We start from the raw sequence: 20866 nt of genomic DNA on the forward strand, positions 1-20866 counted from the left end.
AGTTTAATCTTGTGGCAGCAAGTACTGACGTAGCTGGTGGGTTCGGCGATGTGTCATTCTTCCGACAGCCCCGCTTTCGGCCGCCTCTCATAGTGGCCGAGATAGCCACTTTCGGTACAGCAATTGTTAATACCGAGGAAAGACTTCACTCTGTCACGCAGTTCGGACCCAGTCAGCGTTGAGTAGATAAAGATGGCTCTGGAGCCTGGCGACGTCTTCGACTTGGCCTTTTGGCTAACTTGGCTATGCTTTGTTATCTCTTGCCAACTTCCGTAGAATAAAATTTTCCTTATAAGCAAATCAGTGATTCCTCTCCCGCCTTGGCGTCAATAGATCCTTCTCTTAACGGTAAATCACATGCTCCTGCTAATAAAATCCTCTCTTGCTTGAACCTTGGCTTCAGTCCCGGAGGGAGCAGCTGATTTCTCAATTCAAACATCCACTATCGGCAAGGCAAACGCTGGTTTCCTTTCAGCAATGGCCATTTCCTTACAAGGTAAATGTAATTATAGCTAAGATATTTTAGCAATATCCCGATGACCGAAACCAATTGAGAAGACGGTATGACATAATGCCAATTTTGCTTCGCAAAGCGGCCGCCCAAGACGCCTGACTTATGTCAGCTTCGACACTATAGGGTAAGGCCGGTTGACTAAAACTGTTACGTAGATAAGAGGGGTAAAATTAGCTGCTAATTCCTCCGAGTGGCGTTCGGGCTCGACAGGATACTCGCCATTTTTCTGGTTTATACTCTCCCTCGACTGCGCTGAGGACCAACCAGGGATATGTCGACTGAGCAAGACGCATTGACAAGTCGTCCAAGCCCGACAGCGCAATTAATCCTATCTAAAATTAAACCAGTCGCGTTGGTTTTACCTATTTCGCTCTGGCATGCAAAGCTAAAAGATGGGTTCAGGTGCAGAAAGTGTCATGTGCGAAAGGTCAAATGACCCGGTGGTCATCCATGCCGCAATTGCGTGCAAATGAACTGCCAAGCTGACTGCCTTTACCCAAAACGCGATAGACAGATCAAGATCAGCCAGAAGTGAGTTGAACCAACTTATTCAATAACTATCTCATGTTTATTAAAAGGTGCAGCTATATCGAGAGCTTGGTACGCGAAAATCAGGAATTGAGAAGCCGCAGTCGACAAGATCGAACAGAAGCGCCAGCAACTCAACAGTCGACAGATGATGCTGCAGAAAATGAGGCTCAGCTGGATTCACCCTCTACTAGCGAGCCAAGCCATAATCCGGTGCTCGACGAGAAGCCATGGTTCCTTTCGACCAGGTCATCAGAGATTCCCATTCTCATAGGAGAAGTAGCAGACGCAGCGTTCGCGACGAGATTTCGCCAACTACTCACGGATCAAGCACTAAACCATACCCTACGCACCAGCTACCCAGATAACAGCCAGATAGCGGAACTTGCACAAGCTGAGTGTCCTTTTGTGAATGCTACTCACGCTCGATTCCTCGTTCGAGGAGCCCTCAAGACCCTGGACGGATCCTTCCACATTGTCAGGAAAAGCCGCATATCGGAGTTGCTGGAACAGCACCTCCAAACACCGCATACGTTCAATGCAGTATCTCGATGTAAGATCACGACCTTGTTGGCTTTGGGGGAGCTATACTCCAGTTTTTGTCAGGCCCAAGGTACATCGACCCCTGGACTGGCCTTTTTCAGCCACGCGAGCAAGATGCATGACCTGCTCCAGGAGCGGCCGTCTGTCGATACAGTCGAAGTATCCCTTCTCTTGGTAAGACGCCTACTCAAAACCCTTGACACTCACTTACCATTGTAGTGCTTGTATGCCCTGAGTATCAATAGGCGCCACTCAGCGTACTTTTTGGCAAGCTCCGCCGTGCGGCATTGCCTGGTGATGGGACTTCACTTCAACTTGCCGGACTCTCAGCTAGAAGATCTGGAGACGAAGGAACACCTCAATCGACTCTGGTGGTCGGCATATATCATGGATCATATAACTGCGTCCATCAGCAGCCAGATTGCTTCTGTATCAGACGATGACATATTCGTCAACCTTCCATCGAGTACAAGGGTTATCGGGCCGCGGCAAGACGATTTTCAGCACACAGAACTGCTTGTTGCGAGGATACAATTAGCGAGAGTCACAAGGTCAATAATCAAGTCCGTGTATGGAAGAGCACAGGAGACAAAACCGTTCCTCCAGAGAGTCCAGCACGCGTTGCAAGATCTAAAACAATGGCTTCAAGGATTACCACCTGATATACAGATGGATTCCGAGTCTTTGCAGTCAAAGCCAATAGCGGTTCAATCCCTTCACCTTCCTTTCAACCAGGTAACTGCTCTGTCAACTTTAATAGTACCTACTAACTGTTCCAGTCCGTGATCTTGGCAACACGACCAGTCTTATTGTATATGCTGCGAATGCATAAGGAGGCAAAAGGAGACACTCCAGCCACAGCCGAAAGAATGATCTCAAATAATGTCAAGACGTTGGCAGAAGCCTGCGTCAGATGCGCTCGACACTCATACGCTACTGTCGTCGAGTCCTTGATTGAAGGAACGTTCAAGACTTTTGACTACTTCAACACACGATATCTCTTCTCGTCAGCAACAATCCTGGCTGTATCTAGTCTTCTTGAGGGGCCTGATAGCCCTGAGGACGGAGAAAACTTTGAGTTTGCTAGCCAACTGATACAGAACCTCCGGGACTCCGGAAGTTACTCCGCCACAGAGTTTTGTCGCCACCTTGAAGCTATCAAACAAGATATTCAGACGTTCTTGGCGAGAGCGACCTCTGCACCAAATAATGAGACAGTCCAAGGCTCTTCAGCTACTCTACAGGCGTTAAATGATCAGGACAACTTACTACACCCGCCAATTGCCTCATCCCCGCAACCGCTACGTCATCTGGGACAGCAACAAAGTCACTGGCGAGCCATGTCAAGATCTTCCATGCGGCTGGTGATGGACCGCGGCAAGCCAAGCCCGCCATCAGCGTACGGAGACTTCCTTCGGAGAGACATATCTCTCCTGTCTTGGCGCTTTGGAATAAGCAATCCGCTTCCTTGGGCTCAACCACGATAAACCTCGGAGGGATTAGGACTCTGCCTTGGTTTGACTGTTTGATCTGAGAGAGGCGAGTGAAGAAGCCAAGGAATACGGCCGCTGCGATACTGCCGACGCCGCCGCAAACAAAAACATGCGTGATGTTCTCCACGACAGGAATCGCCTGGAGTGCCTCCTCCACAATGACCATGTAAGCATTCATGACGTTTCGCGGGATATTGTTGTCAAAGTTGCTCCAAGAGGTGCTGCTTACGAAATGCCATCCGTTCATTCTCGCATCAGCCTTGGCTCTCTCAACAGAGGCTTCGTATTCACCCGCTACGCGAATAACAATAGCGCCCAAGTCCTTCATCATCTCAGCACGTCCGGGGCTGACGTGATTGTGAATGTAGTCCACACAACGACAGCCAAAGGTCTTGGCCCCATAGGCGAGACCTCGACCTTGATTTCCGTCCGTAGCAACGCAAACTGTGACCTTTTGCGTGATGTCCCTAAACTTGCCCGTTCGAAGATCCTCTGACGTTGGCCTGACGCCAGCTTTCGAAAAGACCTCCTCCGCCAGGATCTTGAACACAGCATACGGAGCACCGAGTGCCTTGAAGGATCCGAGAGAGGCACCGAAGCGCTTGCTCTCGTCCTTGAAGAACAGCTTTCCAATGCCAAGTTGCTCCGCCTGAAGGGGCAGCGAGCGCAATGGTTGTGGTTTGTATTCAGGCCATGTGCAGATTTCTTCAATTGCTTCAGTCCATCTAGAGAGGTTTTGAACACAAATGGCTGCGGTTGTTCCCTTGTTTTGGTCAAGACGTGTCTTGTTGTGAAAATGGCTGTATTCTGTGGTGACTTGCATGGTGATTTTGGTTTCTGAAGATGATAAGATGGAATGCGTTGAGGTCTGAATGGATCTGGAATGTCTATTCTTCCAAATATTTTATGAGGCGTTCTTTATCAGTCGTACCAGTGCCCCGTCTGAGTCCAAGTTCAATATGGCCGTCCAGGGGATCGTCACTATCGTGTCCGGTCGAAAGAGTTTATACTTCCCGGCGACATCCCTGGCAGCCGAGACTGAGTTACCGTACTACGCCTTTCCTGAATCACTGCTGGTTTCAAAAAAGACTACCTTTAGAGAAGTGGGGTTGACAAGCCCTGTTCCAGCGAATTTAATTGGACATCGGCGCCGTGACTAGTCTCCGGCCCTGCTTAATAATAACAAGCATTTCCCTAACTTGTGATGGAGATGGCTTATCACCTATCATCGACAAAGTAAAGGGGGAGGCAAGGGAGAATTGTACCAGTCTTGAGTCAATTGCGCTTTCCATATGCCCTCACTCTCGCCTTCGTTTATGGCTGCATCCTGGTTCGTTGAGTGTTGGTTATTGCAGCAATTTGATGGGCAACTACTTGGCACGTTGACAGTCAGCTGAACCCAGTCGGCGGTGATATTCGGCGCCGAGAGCACATTTACTCAATTGGCGCTTGGTACCCCTCCCAACACCCAGAAACTTGGCCCGCCTCCTCTGCTTCCCTTGCCACCTGAACGATGCTGCTACGACCATTGATATCTCGGTCACGCCGGATGGTTATCACGGGCCAATGCCCTTCTCGAATTTGTGTCACCTCCACAATTGGCAACAAGGATGACCAAGCATCGGCCATTCGTTCCAGCACACAGGCAACGCCACCGAATGTTGCGTTACGCCTGATGCCACTAGGAGGCTCAGTTACATATGGCGTTGGATCTTCGGATGGAAATGGATACAGGAAGTTCCTGCAAGATCTTCTTCTTGCCAATGGCTACGAAGTCAGCATGGTCGGCTCACGCAAGGCTGGGTCCATGCATAACAACGAAAACGAAGGATGGCGTGGGTATCGGCTCGACCAGATCGAAAGTAAAGCTAGACGATCCGTCGCGACTGTCAAGCCAAATCTCTTCACAATCAACGCCGGATCCAACGACTGTATCCAAAACTATCAACTTGACGTTTTTCGGGAGCGAATGGACAACCTGCTTGAACATCTATGGAAGACCTCTCCCCTCTCTACAGTCATCTTGTCAACGCTGCTAGTAAACGTGGACAAGCAAGTCAACTCGCGAGTTCTGGACATCAACAGTTATCTCCGGGAGCTTGTTGTATTGAAGGAAGCCGAGCGAAAAAAGATAGTTCTTGCAGATATGTACAGTACTAAAGGCCCTGATCTTGATGATTTGATGGATGGCACCCATCCCAACGATGACGGGTATAACAAGATGGCGCATATTTGGTTCAACGCCATACAAAAAGCCCGCGCAAACGGATTCGTAGGATGACTGGGATCGATATCATTGGACCGCTCATGTTTGAAAAGGGTTGGCTGATGGTGTGGGTCAGTGTTCTTGATCGGGTTAGCCTTCCGTAGTTGTAGAGTTGGCATCTCCGAGTCAATCGGAATCGCTCGGGGGCGGGGCCGCATGAGACGCTTGCTCTCCATAAGCTCGATTTCGATTTCGATTTTAGTCCCCTGTTACCAATAGGGCCTTCACTGATTCCTATGTTGTTTTTTGACTTGGGGTGGCTACGAGGATAAAATAAATAACACCAGCTTGTACCAAAGTTCGCCGTAGAAAGTTTTATCAAGCCAACCCTATATATATCTCTATATTCGGCAATAATAGAGCAATAATATTTCCGTCTCAACAGCAAGGAAATATTGCATCATACATTGCGGCGATTATTACTCGCTCGCATTAACCTTCTTCCAGCTCTCCCTTTCCTGAAGGCGCTTCCACCAAGCCTGGACAGAGGGGTACTTGGCCAAAAGTTCGCCGAACCCAGCCTGTTCGACCAAGGATCCATAAGGGAGGTGGAAGATATCCGCCAATGTGATTTCATCTCCCGCAAGATAGCTCTGCCTCGAGAGGATGTGTTCATATCCCGCGAGAGCAGTATCGAGAGCAGTGAGTTTGGCCTTGATTGCCGCCTCGTCGCCAGCACCGTGACCGAGCATGGGCTTGAAGATTCCCTCCCAGGCGATGACGCCGACGTTGGTGTCGAAATAGGATAGCTCGATGGATAGACCCTGGGAGAGTTAATTGACAGTTGGCTTTGGCGGGAGTGGAGACCTCATACTTGCTGGAATGATGCGTACGCCTTGATGTCAGCCTCAGAAGGGCTCAGATCGGGCCCAGAACCCCGGTATTTGGCGGCAATGTAATGAGCTATAGCTCTGCTCTCTGAGAAGGACTGTTAGTTTCTCGACATCACTCACTCTGCACCTTTCTCCTTTATCTTACCGAAAACCTTGACATTTGACTCCTCATCCACCAGGACGGGGATCTTCTTGAAGGGATGAAATTCGGCACCATATGGCTCAGACAAGTGTTCTCCCTTGAGGAAATCCACTACAATGAACTCATACTGAAGCTTCTTCTCTTCAAGGACTGTTCGGACTCGCTTTGTGCAAATCGATTGTGGATGCCCGTAAAGCTTCAACGCCATTGTGATCGACAGGGCAGGGTGGCTGGCAGAGTTGTGTTGGTGAGATGAATTTGGTCGCGGTGAATGTGAGGTACGATGTGACGGCAACAAGACCTAGTTTATATATGATTCATTAATTGGCGACGGACTATCTCAGATATGAATAGTTTGTTAAGTCCATCCGGTATGGACTTTTCAGTAAGTCCGTGCTAGTGTAGAACCTCCAAGATTTATAAGCGTCTGCGATTTCCAACAAGCGCGCGCGCTGCCTTCCGACCTTACAAGCCGTTGGTCCCTTGCTAACATTATGATCTTTGACCTTTGACACGTGTCTGTTAAAGATCAAGGGTTTTCTTTTAGTAGTTGTGTAATATTGTAATGCTTTTGCATTATTGTCGCTAGACTCTGCTCGAGATGTCCTCCTGAGATAAAGGATAGCGGGTCCATGTTTTCCCGAAACTATCATGGCCGAAATATCTTTTCCCAGCGCATCGTCGACGTGTCTTTCATAACATTGTGCCTACGGGGCCGGTTAGCCTTTCAGCACCAGCCTTGAGCTACTCGTCCTGTCAGTTCGTTGCTTGTCGCAGATGACTTCTCGTTCATTCGCGTACCAAAGTGTCGGCGATGTCCCTTAGCCTCCGGCACCTCGCTCAACCGCCCCCCGCGTCACCCTGTCGAGCTGGCTCTTCGCTCATAGTAGTACCGTCTGGGCCCGGTGGAACTGCCCACGGTGGTCCGGCCAACCAGATATTTTTAAGTGTCTTGCCATCGCTGCATTGCATCACCGGTGCCCGACCAAAGCTTCTGATTATGATATCCATTAGTCCATGTAAAGGCGATTGTAGCTCGGGACATGCTCTTAACCTCAGCAGGCTCTTCCTCGTTCATCATCATAGCATTTTCTAAGCCAGGCCCGTCCTCATTCATCATATCATCTTCTCCAGTACAACCACTCTCCCTTCTATCACTCATCCGAAAGCTTGCCTCAATCAAATTCAACCCCTATCATCTTGACACTATCTTGCAACATATCAATATGCAGTAACATCCTCCTCAAGTTTTTGTTTCTCAGACATCAGTCCATCAAGCTTCTTGCAGCGACGCTTCCTTACTCCCTCCATCTCAGCATTTTTCTTCTGAAGGTTCTTGCGTTTGGACGTAAGGTAGCGTTGACGTTCCATCGACCATGGGATCCAAAATGGCCTCCCTCTGCGTCTGGCACTCTCGATTGCACGACGCTCAACGTCAATACTGACATCGCAATCGAGGATTACATTGCAGTTGTAGTCCATTTTGTCCTGGAGCTTATTCTGTAGTTCCTCTTCTTTGGCAATCTTGTTCTTAACGGCGATTGTCTCGAGATATGTCACTGTTGCCTTCTGAGGATTCCTTCTTAAAAGCAAATCGGGTATAGAGTCTGGTGTGTCTTTCATTACAGGAATATCTGACCTCTCCTCCGTTGTAGGCTCCTCGAACCTTTGCTCTGGAATGCCGTAATCCACCAGAATTGGGAGAGTCTCGCACTTCTGTTTCTGATGTTCGTGGCAAGAGAAATCCAGTGGTTCGGGAGTTGTTGCTTTGCACTGGCCAGAGGGCTCAACCATTGACAAGGACATCAGCATGCCGATACGATCTTCTTCTTCGGATTTGATTGGTTGCTCATCTGGCGTCACAGGACTCTCCTTGCCCATGGATGCCTCGGAATCTGCTGATCGTGTCACGTGAGGTGCAGCGACGATTGTTGAGATGGCCAGGACGATACAGGACTCGACCGAGGAGTCTCGATGGTTCCTGGCACCTTGGTCCTTCTCAGCCGATTCCCTCCTCGGTGTTCCACTCTCCTTCCGCGTCATGGTGTCGACAGGTCGCGGTTGTTGAGTTGCGCAACACAGATGGGTAATGATGGAGAGGAAGAGAATGAGAGCAGGTGGTTGATTGCGGTAACCAATCTTTTGAGGGTCAGACAATAACGCAATTATGTTGGCTGCCTGCAGTTGATTGATCTAGTAGACGCGGTGAGATACAAATGGCACGATGACGCGAAACCGACGGGGCCATGCAGATGACGCGTCTGGCTGGGGTTGTTCTGCGTGCGGACTGTAGTGCTCATCTCGAGATGCAGTCCTTGAATTAAATTCGCGTCGAGCGACAAAGGGTGCTTGATGATCAATGTTGCTTGGATATTGTAGGTTGAATTAATGCGTTGATAATGCTATGTTAGATTTTGGTGTTTTCTTGGCCTTAGTTCAGGATGTCGGATCAGTGGGGTGATAACAGATAAGCAGATAAGCGCAGATAAGGATTGCACCTAGGCTAGAAATAACAATTACGCAGAACCTTACCCTAAATTATTGTTATAATAAAAGAGTTACTTATAATAATAACAATTATAGAATATATATTATATACTTATTTCTATTAGAACAAGCAATTAAAGCCCTTTTAACTGTCTTTTAGCTTAATAATAGCATTTTGGTGCTGTTACGTGTTAAAGAATTAAGTAAGAAAACTTGGCGCAGGGCGAAGGATAACCGAACTAGCTGCTGTCCAATTCACGCATATGACAATTCCCTGCCCCTGCTCATTCAATGAAACTCTTAAATTTGTTGTGGCAATAATCTCTGCCTTGCAAAGCATCTTCCGCATCCCGTACCATTGACACATCCTGGGGAATAAGGTATGCTCAGTCCTGTAAGTTAGTGAGCATAGCGGGCAGGGTTCATCTTGAAATGACAACCACTTCAGGTCAAAGACCAACCCAGCTCGCTCGACGTTCATCTTCCTGCCAGATATACCAGACCAGCCCCTACCAAGATAACAGTTCAATACTTCAAAAGAATTACACAAAGAGCTCCTATCAGCAGAGAACAGGTGATGCGGTTGTGGAATGGTGTGTATATACGTGTTTTATGGTCGATCGGATACGTGGTAGCGTCTTTGTAATGCCTCGGGGAGAAAGTATTAGCCCTACAAAAGCTTGTCCTCATCAAGTAACTTTGACGAAGACGACTGTATTGCTGAGCCAGTAGATGCGTTTTTAATCCATAGCTCCGTTGTCAAAGCAGGTGATCCCAATCATATCACGGGCAGACCAGGCTCACAACCAACCAACCCCACCAAATTCATCGACAATTCAAGACAAAGCGTGGTTTCCATTGTACATACAGGGCTTTACTGAAATCACATTTCAGCTAATAGCAAGTATCTAAAGAGGATATGCTCTCAGTTTTAATTGCCATCTCTAGCCAGTCGTTCCATCAACAGACTCTGCTGTGGTGTGCAGATATAAACTGACTCGGGCCACTCGAGGTGTTGATAAAATCCTTTCCAATCGTTGAATGTCTCAGGTAGGTGCATATGTCTTTACATTCTCTTATTCAATCTGGGTAACAATTCGCTAATGGCTTGCAGGACAGACATGCCCGTCTTCAGCATTAGATTTCCTGACCTCGAAGGGTTGTTGTTTCACGAGGCTGGACCATCTCCCATGAGGAGATAAAGGATAATGTCGATATTGTGAACCAAAGATATGCAAATTTAAAGAATATGAAGTTTTATCATTGGATAATACCAAGTGTGGCGCACGAGCTACAACACCAATGCTCATCAAACACTTGCTGGTCCCCGAGATGACCTGCGCAGTGGGAGCAAACTATGGGCCACATTTAATCTTGAGTCCAGACGTGCCGGCTCCGCTTATGTGGTGATGTCAAAGGCTGTCAGCTAAACGCCATAGAATAATAGGATTTTAGCGCGACAACTCTAAATCAGATATCTTCAAACACACTTTAGGCAGCACCAACCACGTGCACCACAGCACGAGATAGGCTTTCCAGCTTCTCATCTGACCAGAAATCACTGACAGCCAAGAATAATCACTTCCACCACCGTCCATTTAGCTTTGTTCCTCAAACTCGGGATCATACGAGACGGCATACAGGATAAGCCTTTCATTTCGGTTGCTGCTCCTTAATTGATGATTGGGTAAATGCAGCATACCGCATTCTTGCGCGGCCATCCTTTGAGGTTGGTGCCTTTTGAGTGATTCGTTGCGACATGGTAGAGGCACAGACGCGCAGCTCAAGGCGATCTCGCGCTCGTTCGCCACAAAGGCAGCTTGATCAAAGGCAAAGTACTTGACGCCATTGCTTGAGCCTTCGCCTTGACTGTTTCTCGGCTCAACATTGTGAAGGGCATCCCCTTTCCAGCCCAAAGTGGATCGTCGCCCAAAGTTGCATACCGTTTGTGTCACTCCAGCGGCATAATCGACAAGGAACAGATCGCCAATTCTGTGATCAGCGGCCCTGAAGGGCTTCTCGGGATCTGGTTTGACCTCTGGCGCGCGTATCCTGTCCGCGTTTGGTAACAGGCCATTGTTGAATCTCAGGGTGAAAACACAAGAGCCGACAGCGATAGGGAGACTCTGCAGCCGTTCTAAGTGCTCCTCTTTGCCGACAAGGGGCATCTCCACCACAAGCATTGTCCACAAGAAACTTTTCCTGATACTTAGGCCAGAGATTGGCAAGATAAAGGATCACATCCTTTGAAGGTATTTCCAACGGACTATCTGATCGAGGATATCGTCATCGACTTCGATCTCATCACCTTGCGTAAAGTCTCCGACAAGAGGCATGAAGCCAAAGTCTTTGGCGTCCCGCCATATGGCAATGACCCCAGCTACCGAAAATGGCGGGTTGTCTGATGGACCGCCCTGGCATCCCATAACAAGAAAGGGGAATGATTCGAGATACTCAGTTGCGTTATATGTTTCCCAGAGGTACTTGTGAAGATTCGCGCTCTGATCAGTGACATCTCTACCTGTCAGAAAACCGTTGCTGTCCCAGAATTTGATGTCATTTAAGCTGTGGTCGCGATAGCTGCCCTGGTGATAGCAAAAGGATATGAGGGCGTGGGAGATAATTTCAGCGTTGACGGAAGATAAAAGGTGAAGAAGGTGGAGTAAGACGTAAATGACAAAGGGGGAAACCTTGAATGATTGGAGTTCTTTTACATAGGGCATAAAGCGTTGAGGTCTAGATTGCTAGGTGAGGCAAGAAAACTTAGGACCTTTATCCTAAGCGACGAAAATACTTAGGCAAGTTTAGTATATCTTAGTAAACCTTTAGAACAGTTGGTTTTGATGTCTTGCTCGGCGAATATGAACAGGGCGACAAGTTTGAAGCTTCCCCAAGAGCTACCTGAACTCTGACCTGATCGCTAGTAAGCACACCCGTAGCTTACTGATTATCTTCCATGCAGGGGCTGTGAAGCACAAACTACCTCCTATCGCCGATGCAACTTAGCCCCCAGACTGTCTTATAATAGTTCAAAGCTGCGCATGCGCCTTTGGGACTCCTCAAACTTACGCATGATCCTCACCTGTAAAGACGTTTGTGACTCTAAAGCGACGACTAATCCTCTTTCTGTTGATTGCAAGTAGAGACAGATGCAAACAGCCTTGCGTTAAACGACAAAACCGGCAGAATAAACGTCGTATATCCCAATCGAACCACGTGGTGTAAATGCAACGACGGGACTGCTTGATGCGCGTCAGTGCGTTGGCCAGTCAATTAACCCTTGGACAAGGACAAAGGAAATGCGGATCAAGTCATGAGGTGTCGAAAGGTATTCTAACATAAGAACGTATATCACATTAGACTATTTCGAGGATTCTAGTGACGGTACGCTCCAGAATCTTATCGGCCATCTCCCGCAGAACAATTCCATCTTCATAAGTCGCAGTAATAACTGTATCTCCCCCTTTAACACCACAAACATGGAAGATAGCACCGTGTGTACCCTGGTTGCCATTTACTGCTCCAGCTGAGAATTGCATATCATCAATCCGCCAAAGCCCTGTGCTCTTCTCATCGTCCTCTACCTGAGCATTATCGAAGGAGCCAATGTTAGAAACGCTGAAAGTAGGCTTGAGAAGGAGAGATATAGACGGAAAGCCGTTGTCAACCACTTTCTCTAGGTCAGTTCCCAGTCGCTTCACCCCGATCCAGTATCTTATAGCTTGGCCAGAAATAGCACGTGTCATATCTTTCTTATAGTCCTTGACAAGCTTCCATACAGAGCGGGAGTCGAGCGATGTCTCCTTGGCATCGCCTTTCGTAACCAGGACTTGACGGAATGGTCCAAGTTTGTGCCAGAGCTGCCAGCTTCCTGCTGCATTCACAAATGTTCCATTCGCTGTTCCTCCACCAACACGAGACATGGGAAGGCTGGGTCTCAAGTCAAAATTGAAGCGTGTTGCTCCTATCTTTGCGTTCGGGTAGAATTCGGTGCCAAGGACGATGGTAAACATTGTAATGAGTAGAGGTGTAAAGGTAGTTTGATGTTTGCGACATGCCTTGAGTATTGACGACATGTCTTCTGCTGGGATACGATACGACGAAATGCGTGTGACGGTTCTCTCTCCTGGCTTTGCCACTGCAGTTGCAGACTTGAGGTGAGGCTTGGGTGGGGGAAGATCGCCATAGATCCGATCGTTGCCGTAGAATAGTTTAACAAACAACCACACTAGCTGCGTCCAAATTATCTCCAAGATGCTGTCTTTCCCTTCCCAAACGTCTTCCGGTTCGACGGGGGATTGAACGCTCTCGTCTGCGTGAATGAGAGTATCAGGACGAGCGATGCGCATGATCTTTGTGACGGCGAGGGAATTGAGCGCGGCAAGAAATTCACGATGAAAGACCATACCGGATACGCCGTCACCTAAAGAATGATGATAGACAAAGACAATGTTATTCCCTTTTACAAGAAGCTTCCACAATGGGCGATCGGGTTCATCAGCAGTCCACAACCACTCGTTATGGGCTCTTTCAAGATCATCAGAAGTGACGTCAGGATTGTTCTGGTCACAATCTACGAGTTCGATGCATTTCTCCAAGTCGATAGTGTGCAGCCTGGCGGTGTGCAGTTCGTGATTACCTCGATTAGGAGATGGTCTCTGGACAAAAACATGCCATAAGGCAGGATGAGCTTGTACAACAAGGCGCAGTGCTTCAATGATAGCACCTTGGCTGAGTTCTTGTCCATTGGCGCAGGTATAGCGCGCAGAAACCAGAATGTTGGACCAGATACCCAGGCGATGGTAAAGATACCATATACGCTGTAGGGAACCTGTACCTGAAATTAGTATATCCAACGAATAATTACTGCTAAGAACACACCTGTTCCTTTCACTAATGTGTATGTAGCAGGAGACTTTTTATCCATGTTGAGCTATTTTATAAAGATGTAATAATTGTGTTTTTTATTTGTCGTAAGCACTATTAAGAATCAAGCGGTACTTGTAGCCTTAGGCAGGAGGTTTGTGAAGAGTTACCCTTGTCTAAACTCGGTGCGGAAGGAAGTTGTGCCGAAAGATAACCAAGACGGACTGGTTTAGAATTGTTTAGCTGACTGAATTAGGTGGGGTAAGATCGCCAGATCACTTACCCTATAGTACCAAGCAGCAAATCCCTAATATTTCTTTTAGGAGAACTCCAGAGCTATGGCTAAACGTATTAGCCCACTAGGAACAAAACTGGTTAACCGACCAGGTAATAAAAAGAATCCTAATAGAAATGTTCGCCCATACCTCTGAGTAGTTTCGTCACGTTTTGAAATATCATTTGCAATTAATACATAGCTATACCTGCCTTCCTGCTTGAGTTGTAGTATAACGCCCGGTCCTCCGCGAGCTCAATGCTAAATAAACGGCTCATGTTCCCATTCTTCCAGTCTCTTCGTGTAACAAATTATACTTTATCTGGATGCTCCTGTGCTTTTAGCCATATATCACGAAGGCTAATACCTTCCTATTAGGCAGCATAGAACCACGTGCTAAGTGACCAGATGGCGACTCTCACGCGGCCTTAATGCTGTCCTTAATACGAGCCCATACTGATTCCCAATCAGAGCCATACTTCTGATTAGCTTCCCTGGATAAGTAGTAGATAAATCCCTATTGTTGTCGTGTATCAAGGATCTTCTGGATCCAAGGCGGCGGCGCTAAGGATACCTGTTTCCAGATTCTTTGCAAGGTTTCCACATACTCATGCGTCGGCTGAGCTTGTTCCTCTTCTGAAAGCCGTTCCATCGCGGGAATCATCCACTTGGCATTCCTCCGAGCCCGTTTGAGTGCATTATATCACACAAGCTCTCTGGCTTGCTCAGCAGGTGTTTGAAGTTCCTCTTCTTGGAGGCGTACTTCGAAGATCTCCTGTAGTGTAGCATTGCCTCCATCGACGTAGTAAATATCGCAGTATACTAGTTTTAAAGCGTCTAAGCGGAAAGGCTTAGTGACTTGATCAAAGCATGCAATCGTATCAACCAAGATCTGACTGCTTGCGACATTATTTATAATGCGTGATACCATCTTGTCCTCGTCATAAGAGTAGGTCGTTCGGCCAAGCAGGGCGTATTTCAGTGGCGTGCATTCTATTACTTCTGAAGGTCAGTCAAGGCCAGCTGAACGAGGTCTCGGCCTGCGATCAGTTCTTCCAACCTAATAGGCCTATTTCTCCCTTGTGACGATGATGTGCAGTCTGGAGAGTTCGGATCGTGGAAGATGTTGCAAGCGTTGGCGGCGATCGGCCACACCAAGATGCAATACGCTCTTATAGAGCTCCAGGTTAGGGTCCATCGCGGCGGTCAATCACTTCGATTAGTCGTTATGTATTGTTGAGACCGAACGAATTGAGAGGGGATCAACGGAAGATTTTATTCTTTTGGGGAACTCCACTATGTGGATCATCACCTTACGATTATGCAAATAGGAAGCTCTGACTCATTCTCATTCTTCACCCACCTACCGCTAGGCCACAGAAAACTGATTTGCATGCTTTCGGACTTCTGCGCGATGCTGAGCTATATAATAGCGTCCAGAAAATAGCGCAAAATACTCAGTAGGTACATATACTCCCAAGCATGCTGAATCTAGGCTGCATCGGTTTCCTGGAAGATTTGGGGCTTGAACACTCCAATTAAAGACGAGTACGTGGTACAGTGCTTTTTAGCGTCGTCGTGGATTTTCCTTGCATCATCCAGTTCAATGGTGAGTTGCTTAGCTGCTTGCGTGTTCGCGGCATTCTTGAGAGCTGTTTCCCTTCTCGCGACCTCAGCCTTCCAGTTGTTCACCATATCCCCGGTGCGAAGTTTCATCCACTCTTCAGTGAAGCCCTGCACCCCACGAAGCAACTCTGTCATGAAATTGCGCCATGTGTCGGACAGGTTCAAGTTCATGGTCGTAGGATACTGCATTTCATAGAGTTTCTCAAACGCGTCCAAGAACTCTATTACATCTTGGTGGGCGGCTAGCAGCTTGTCTTGTATGGCTGGCTTGGTGAGATAACCAAAAACCTGTTCAATCTGGTAGGGGTATTATATTAGCATGGACAGCCTCTGAAATTGTAGTTGGTTCGACTTACCAGCTGAAACTGCTCAAAAGCGTATTCAGCAGTCGCCTTGTCCATGGCAGAATAGTCATCCTTCCAAGTCTTCTTTTCTACAGGCTCGTTGAAGCCCCAAAGCTAATAACAGAGACAATAGAGACTCAAAAGATAGATAGAAGCGAGGGGCTAGGAAACAGAGAGACGGCTCACCTTGGCCTTTTTGCCATTAAGATTCGCTTCGGCAGTAACCATGTGTGCCGCGTTACTCGTGGAGCCAAGTAATGTGTATGGATGTATCTGTGGAGTCTCGTTATATTCAGCATTCCACAGTGGGAAGGTAAACAGAACTACCAACACAAGCATAATCATCAGTGTCCAAAACAGCATATCCTCTGGTCTCCACAATAATAACTATACTGCTAGCTTTACACTCATAATTAATGACAGAACTACTGATAAGGCGATGAGGTATATAGCAGTAATGACAAGGGCAAATATCATAACAAGAGCAGTAAAGATAATAACCAATAAGACAATAGGTTTGTTTCAGCCAGGCTAAAACTAAGGCTTGGTAGCTATCCCCTCTGTCTGATGCTCGACAAAGACAGATCAAGTCCTGATCCCAGGTAAATATCTCTTGACGGCTTTCCCGCGGTAGCGGTGCCTGTTTCTGTACAACTCTGTATACTAAGGGGTTGTGTTGGCATGTTTGCGCAGTTTTGATCGCCCCAATCGTAACTGTGAGGGCGTGCATTTCCTGCTCTTATATTCTTGAGCTTAGCAATTGCAATCCTGTGCAAGTATGGCGATAAATACCGTGAATATTTACCTCATTCGTGGCATCATTGATATTTTCGAAGCCAGATCTAACTCGCGCCGTAAGTATACTTGAAGCGTACCTCGTCGGTGGAGGAGTTGACGGCTCCTTTCGGCTAAGGATCAGGCTGCTGACTGGCCCTACATAATCAGAGTACACTAGAAGATGCATCTCTCGTTTTGGGACTTACGGAATATATGATCTTTGAGCTTCTTAGGGGATTCAAGCCAGAATAGCAGAAATGAGTTCCTCTATGATACATTATGGCTAGAGTAGTGATGCAGTTAGCAATGGGAAGTGTTCGCATTGGAGCAGTATTGCCGGGACTCTAAGTACCCAGCAGTAGGTGAATACTCTCTAACACATCTAGGGATACCGTGATGGCATGAGTAGCTAGACCCACTGTTCTCTCATTGTATTCGCCATTAAAACGACATCATTAATGCGGCATAGTTATCATGGATAAGCGATTTGTCACAAGTATCGCCTTTGGGAGGCTCGAGCATCAGCAGGTTATGTTACAGCGACGTATATTCGTTGAGAAGAATGAGTTTCGGACGAGGAAATCTTCAATAGGGCATTAGTGGTCACGCTCAATGGATTACTGTTGGCTCGTCATTTGATAAAGCGATTGTGCCACTTCGGTTTGATTCAAGTCTCTTGTTGAAGATGGGCAGTGAGATTGAAGACGAAAAATTGACGTTTACATGCCAGTTGTTGGAATTAACTGAGGAATGGCCGCCTACATATGATATCAGATCCACGGTGAAAGGAATTCCATAAATTCATCCTCACTCCTTCTCAAGGCGATATAGAAGCGTTCCAAAGCCCAGCTGGTCATAACCACCGCTCGTAGTCCCATAATCACCACCACCTCCCTCAGCTCCACCACTCTCCTGCAAAACGAGATCCCGATAAACCTTGGTCCACTTAACATCTCGAGCTTTAATAGAGCCATAGTGAGCAACGAATAGTTCCGCCATAGGTCGAATCGTGCCGCGGCTGTGATTGCTGATTGCCGTTTGCGTACCATGTACCGCGTTGCTGTATGTTTCAAAAGAAACATCTTGGTCAACATTGTATTTGCAAACGTACTCCATTCTAATGGAACAGTTAGTTCGTTCGGTGCGATTGATAGAGATACGTACCCTATCAGAATCCTGTCGTCCAAGTATGCGAACAAGTCGTCTCCCTGGTTATAGCCCTGCTGGGCAATGACACCAAGCATGGCAAAGTCAAGCGTGGCGTGTCCCTGGTCCCTGCCAGCTTCCTGGTTCTGTCCAAGCTTCTTACCCGTGCCTTGTTCCGTGTGAAGATACCAGATTGCCTTTTCGATTGCGCCATTACCATCACCGCTCTTGAAGTAGTCAACAGCTTCGTCCCAGATGGTTCTGTTATCAGCCAATGCACCGATGCTCATCATGCTTGCGATATTGGCAAGGTCCCAATTCGCCCAATAATTGTCAATGTGTGCGCCATTGTGAGCTGTGAGGAAGGAATGGTTCTTGCTGTAGAATACCCGAAGTAGCATGTCAATTGTTGCATCAAGGCCCTTCCAGTTGCTGTAGTCGCGAAGGATCTCTGCAATATTGGCAAATTGATATCCGTAGAAACCTGCAGCTAAGAATTTGTCCGAGTTACCCCAGATATCTGCAAGAACGGCACTCCATCCATCGAGGACGCGAGCAGCAGCATCCGCGGATGCTTCCTCTCCAGTGACCTTCCAGTGAATGGCGAGAGCATATGCCGCAGCCATATCTCGGTACATGTTGACGTAGTTCTGTGGACGCTCGGGGGTTGAGCCTCTGACGAGGATGTCCGAGGGGTTAGGCTGGTAGTCTTGGTTAACCCGTGCCTTTAGCTTGTCCCATCCAGTCGACCATGGTGGTTCGCCGGAGTCAACCTTTTCCTTGATACGTTCAAAGTCTTGGGCAGTGTGTAAAAGTCCAGGGTGGGCAAATAGCTTGGGCGCCCTGGTGTCAAGATGTGAATGCGGGTGATGGCCATGATACGAGACTGCATTTGCGCCAAGGACAAGGCCAGGAACATATAAGAGGTACTTCATAATTCTAGCATAAAGCAGAAGAAAGATAAAGCAAGCGCGAAAGTATTTAGTAAAGGGCAACTAGATAAAATGCCAGTATGCTGAAGACACTTCTTGTAGCTATTTTCACTTGACAAATCATCTTAGCATAGCTCTGACTTTTATGCTTATTTTCTACAAGCCAGCGGAGCATTGCAACACCAAAAAGGGGAACCTTGTCAAAAATACCTCGTACCCTAGTCATGTTTCAGTTTCGGCTTGCCGATGTATCCTGTAATTTGAATGCGTTCCGATATCTGCCCCGCACCCTACAGAAAGTGCTGGGAGTCGAACTTCTAGTTATCTTTCTCCGTAGATAATTGGCAGTTTTATAAAGTCTAAGAACATATCCTTGGGCATAACATTATATAGTGTAAGCCCGTGTTCGTCAGCAGGCATATTGCAATGTCGATATTACCAAATACCCCTGGGTTATTTTCTTTTTCTGCTTCTCGGCACAGACATGCAATCGGAGCCAAGTACAGGTAAGAGAGTTTGTCGGGCCAGCTCCCTCTGTGCCGACAGAAAGGTCGGCATTGGAGACTTAGTGGGACGACGGGCGGTTGGAGGTAGCACAATGCAAAAGCTACGACTTTGTGGGAGGTTTATGAATTTGTAGTAAATATTTGAATTTTCTTTCCTAATCTGCGCTCCGCCATCTCAATTAAGCAAAAGGTATGCAGATATCAAGGCTGTACATTACCTTTGCTAAACGCCTGCAATCCATACCAAGACACATTCCCTACGGCAATCGATCAATAATCAAGGTATAGAGGATGGTCGATTCAGAAAAAACATAAAAAAGGGCAAGAATGGGTGGATGGGGTCGAGTTCAGTTATAACAAAGAAAAGGTGATTAGCAAAAAAGGAGCTGTAGGCTCGCTTGAACATAGGAAAGATGATAGTGAGTGGACAACATTTAGGTCATTTATAACACAGATAACCTAGTAATTGTAGTAAACGTGACAGGGGGTCTTCTCACCCTCAAGAACAGCTTTCATGCTGTCAAAGAACACATTAACGCCAGCGAAGGCAAAGATAAACAGCATGAAGCACAAGCTCCAGGCCATGGCACGCCGGCAATTCTCAAGAAATTGCACCATGGCATTGTAAGCAGCCAAGACAGTCTCAACAGCAAGGTCCTTCAAGTAAATAAGAAAGAGCGTAATGGGGAAGAGAATGAGGAGTGAGCCAACAATGGCATCCATTGTAGATTCAGCCATGGCGAGATTTCTGCGAGTAGGAGTATGTGTTGGGGTGGTTCGAGTGGCTCTGCGGTTGTGACTGTTGCTGCTTGTAGATGCTTCCCTTGGCAGAGAGTTCCTTGTGTAAATGGATGATTGAGTTAAGAGTGGTGACGAATATCTGGCCGTATATATACTTCTGAGGTTCTGTCCAAAGAAATAAGAACATAGATGCTAAACCATCGCCTAGACAGAACACTATCAAATGCTCTTATAACGATTAGCTGGGCTTGTCACGGTGCCTGTTCTTAGTTCCTAAACGGTGAACATACCATATTGCTGCCAAACAGACAAGTCATCATTTGTGGTCCGAGATAACAAATTTCACTGCTAGGGTATCTTGCTTAGAACAGATCTATTGGTGGACTTGTTCTTATGGTTAAGAGACCGTTCAGTCTCCGGATTGTTCGCAACCATTTATTCGCTAACACCACGAGAAAAGGCTCAGGTCCTGGGTGGCCGATATGCTAATTTCAGTTTGTATTCCTACTAAAAGCCACTTGTTTACCCAGTCCTCAGTCTCCAGTCAAAGTTGATGGACCAAGCTTTGTCGTCAATCAACTCCTATTCCAGATACCAGAGACTTCATTCGACGCCTCTGCCACTTTCTTACGCCTCATTACGAATACAGTACTGAATCTAGATGCTCTAGACCAAATTGCATCGTTCAAAGTGACTCCAGCCGGCGAGTGCTTCTTCATAGTGATATCTTTTCCTGGTAAGAACTGGATAATAAAGGCTATGTCGTTTATGTGACTTGATTTTGAAGTGATTTTGAAGTGGTTTTGAAGTGATCTTGATTTTTAGTTGAAGCTATGATAGGGGATTGG

General features: G+C 47.1%; 13 protein-coding genes across 13 annotated transcripts; 2 read left to right on the top strand and 11 right to left on the bottom strand.

Moving 5' to 3' along the window:
• Nucleotides 1–983: 983 nt before the first annotated feature.
• Nucleotides 984–2795, top strand: FOIG_09559 (uncharacterized protein; the record flags this gene model as incomplete). Its single annotated transcript, XM_031209840.1, has 5 exons — nucleotides 984–1045; nucleotides 1099–1759; nucleotides 1805–2320; nucleotides 2365–2704; nucleotides 2761–2795. 5 exons carry the CDS (start codon nucleotides 984–986, stop codon nucleotides 2793–2795), a joined length of 1614 nt encoding a protein of 537 aa, XP_031060091.1.
• A 23-nt stretch (nucleotides 2796–2818) lies between these two features.
• On the bottom strand, nucleotides 2819–3901 carry FOIG_09560 (diaminopropionate ammonia-lyase; the record flags this gene model as incomplete). The annotated part of the gene is made up of 1 exon (XM_031209841.1): nucleotides 2819–3901. One exon carries the CDS (start codon nucleotides 3899–3901, stop codon nucleotides 2819–2821), a length of 1083 nt encoding a protein of 360 aa, XP_031060092.1.
• Nucleotides 3902–4627: 726 nt separating this feature from the next.
• FOIG_09561 (uncharacterized protein) lies at nucleotides 4628–5359 on the top strand (the record flags this gene model as incomplete). Its single annotated transcript, XM_031209842.1, has 1 exon — nucleotides 4628–5359. One exon carries the CDS (start codon nucleotides 4628–4630, stop codon nucleotides 5357–5359), a length of 732 nt encoding a protein of 243 aa, XP_031060093.1.
• A 404-nt stretch (nucleotides 5360–5763) lies between these two features.
• On the bottom strand, nucleotides 5764–6527 carry FOIG_09562 (glutathione S-transferase; the record flags this gene model as incomplete). Its single annotated transcript, XM_031209843.1, has 3 exons — nucleotides 5764–6108; nucleotides 6159–6262; nucleotides 6323–6527. The coding sequence occupies 3 exons, from the start codon at nucleotides 6525–6527 to the stop codon at nucleotides 5764–5766; spliced, it is 654 nt and encodes a 217-aa protein (XP_031060094.1).
• A 735-nt stretch (nucleotides 6528–7262) lies between these two features.
• FOIG_09563 (uncharacterized protein) lies at nucleotides 7263–7436 on the bottom strand (the record flags this gene model as incomplete). The annotated part of the gene is made up of 1 exon (XM_031209844.1): nucleotides 7263–7436. One exon carries the CDS (start codon nucleotides 7434–7436, stop codon nucleotides 7263–7265), a length of 174 nt encoding a protein of 57 aa, XP_031060095.1.
• A 104-nt stretch (nucleotides 7437–7540) lies between these two features.
• Nucleotides 7541–8362, bottom strand: FOIG_09564 (uncharacterized protein; the record flags this gene model as incomplete). Its single annotated transcript, XM_031209845.1, has 1 exon — nucleotides 7541–8362. The coding sequence occupies one exon, from the start codon at nucleotides 8360–8362 to the stop codon at nucleotides 7541–7543; it is 822 nt and encodes a 273-aa protein (XP_031060096.1).
• A 2042-nt stretch (nucleotides 8363–10404) lies between these two features.
• FOIG_09565 (uncharacterized protein) lies at nucleotides 10405–10989 on the bottom strand (the record flags this gene model as incomplete). Its single annotated transcript, XM_031209846.1, has 1 exon — nucleotides 10405–10989. One exon carries the CDS (start codon nucleotides 10987–10989, stop codon nucleotides 10405–10407), a length of 585 nt encoding a protein of 194 aa, XP_031060097.1.
• Nucleotides 10990–11043: 54 nt separating this feature from the next.
• FOIG_09566 (uncharacterized protein) lies at nucleotides 11044–11529 on the bottom strand (the record flags this gene model as incomplete). The annotated part of the gene is made up of 1 exon (XM_031209847.1): nucleotides 11044–11529. The coding sequence occupies one exon, from the start codon at nucleotides 11527–11529 to the stop codon at nucleotides 11044–11046; it is 486 nt and encodes a 161-aa protein (XP_031060098.1).
• A 577-nt stretch (nucleotides 11530–12106) lies between these two features.
• On the bottom strand, nucleotides 12107–13796 carry FOIG_09567 (uncharacterized protein). Its single transcript, XM_031209848.1, has 2 exons — nucleotides 13688–13796; nucleotides 12107–13637 (listed from the first exon to the last, which is right to left on the bottom strand). Exons 1-2 carry the CDS (start codon nucleotides 13731–13733, stop codon nucleotides 12163–12165), a joined length of 1521 nt encoding a protein of 506 aa, XP_031060099.1. The 5' UTR covers nucleotides 13734–13796; the 3' UTR covers nucleotides 12107–12162.
• An 853-nt stretch (nucleotides 13797–14649) lies between these two features.
• On the bottom strand, nucleotides 14650–15144 carry FOIG_09568 (uncharacterized protein; the record flags this gene model as incomplete). Its single annotated transcript, XM_031209849.1, has 2 exons — nucleotides 14650–14948; nucleotides 15102–15144. 2 exons carry the CDS (start codon nucleotides 15142–15144, stop codon nucleotides 14650–14652), a joined length of 342 nt encoding a protein of 113 aa, XP_031060100.1.
• A 293-nt stretch (nucleotides 15145–15437) lies between these two features.
• FOIG_09569 (uncharacterized protein) lies at nucleotides 15438–16144 on the bottom strand (the record flags this gene model as incomplete). Its single annotated transcript, XM_031209850.1, has 3 exons — nucleotides 15438–15869; nucleotides 15929–16030; nucleotides 16103–16144. The coding sequence occupies 3 exons, from the start codon at nucleotides 16142–16144 to the stop codon at nucleotides 15438–15440; spliced, it is 576 nt and encodes a 191-aa protein (XP_031060101.1).
• Nucleotides 16145–17500: 1356 nt separating this feature from the next.
• On the bottom strand, nucleotides 17501–18869 carry FOIG_09570 (uncharacterized protein; the record flags this gene model as incomplete). The annotated part of the gene is made up of 2 exons (XM_031209851.1): nucleotides 17858–18869; nucleotides 17501–17810 (listed from the first exon to the last, which is right to left on the bottom strand). The coding sequence occupies exons 1-2, from the start codon at nucleotides 18772–18774 to the stop codon at nucleotides 17501–17503; spliced, it is 1227 nt and encodes a 408-aa protein (XP_031060102.1). The 5' UTR covers nucleotides 18775–18869.
• An 867-nt stretch (nucleotides 18870–19736) lies between these two features.
• Nucleotides 19737–20015, bottom strand: FOIG_09571 (uncharacterized protein; the record flags this gene model as incomplete). Its single annotated transcript, XM_031209852.1, has 1 exon — nucleotides 19737–20015. The coding sequence occupies one exon, from the start codon at nucleotides 20013–20015 to the stop codon at nucleotides 19737–19739; it is 279 nt and encodes a 92-aa protein (XP_031060103.1).
• Nucleotides 20016–20866: the final 851 nt, after the last annotated feature.

This window comes from Fusarium odoratissimum (genome assembly GCF_000260195.1).
Source record: "Fusarium odoratissimum NRRL 54006 unplaced genomic scaffold supercont1.16, whole genome shotgun sequence".
Classification (NCBI taxonomy): domain Eukaryota; kingdom Fungi; phylum Ascomycota; class Sordariomycetes; order Hypocreales; family Nectriaceae; genus Fusarium; species Fusarium odoratissimum.

What these genes read in the sequence shown, in the direction of transcription:
- FOIG_09567 (XM_031209848.1), bottom strand. Translation starts at nt 13,733, where the DNA reads ATGGATAAAAAGTCTCCTGCTACATACACATTAGTGAAAGGAACAG. An exon ending in CACATTAGTGAAAGGAACAG is followed by an intron (nt 13,638 to 13,687) that starts GTGTGTTCTTAG and finishes TTTCAGGTACAG; the next exon opens with GTTCCCTACAGCGTATATGG.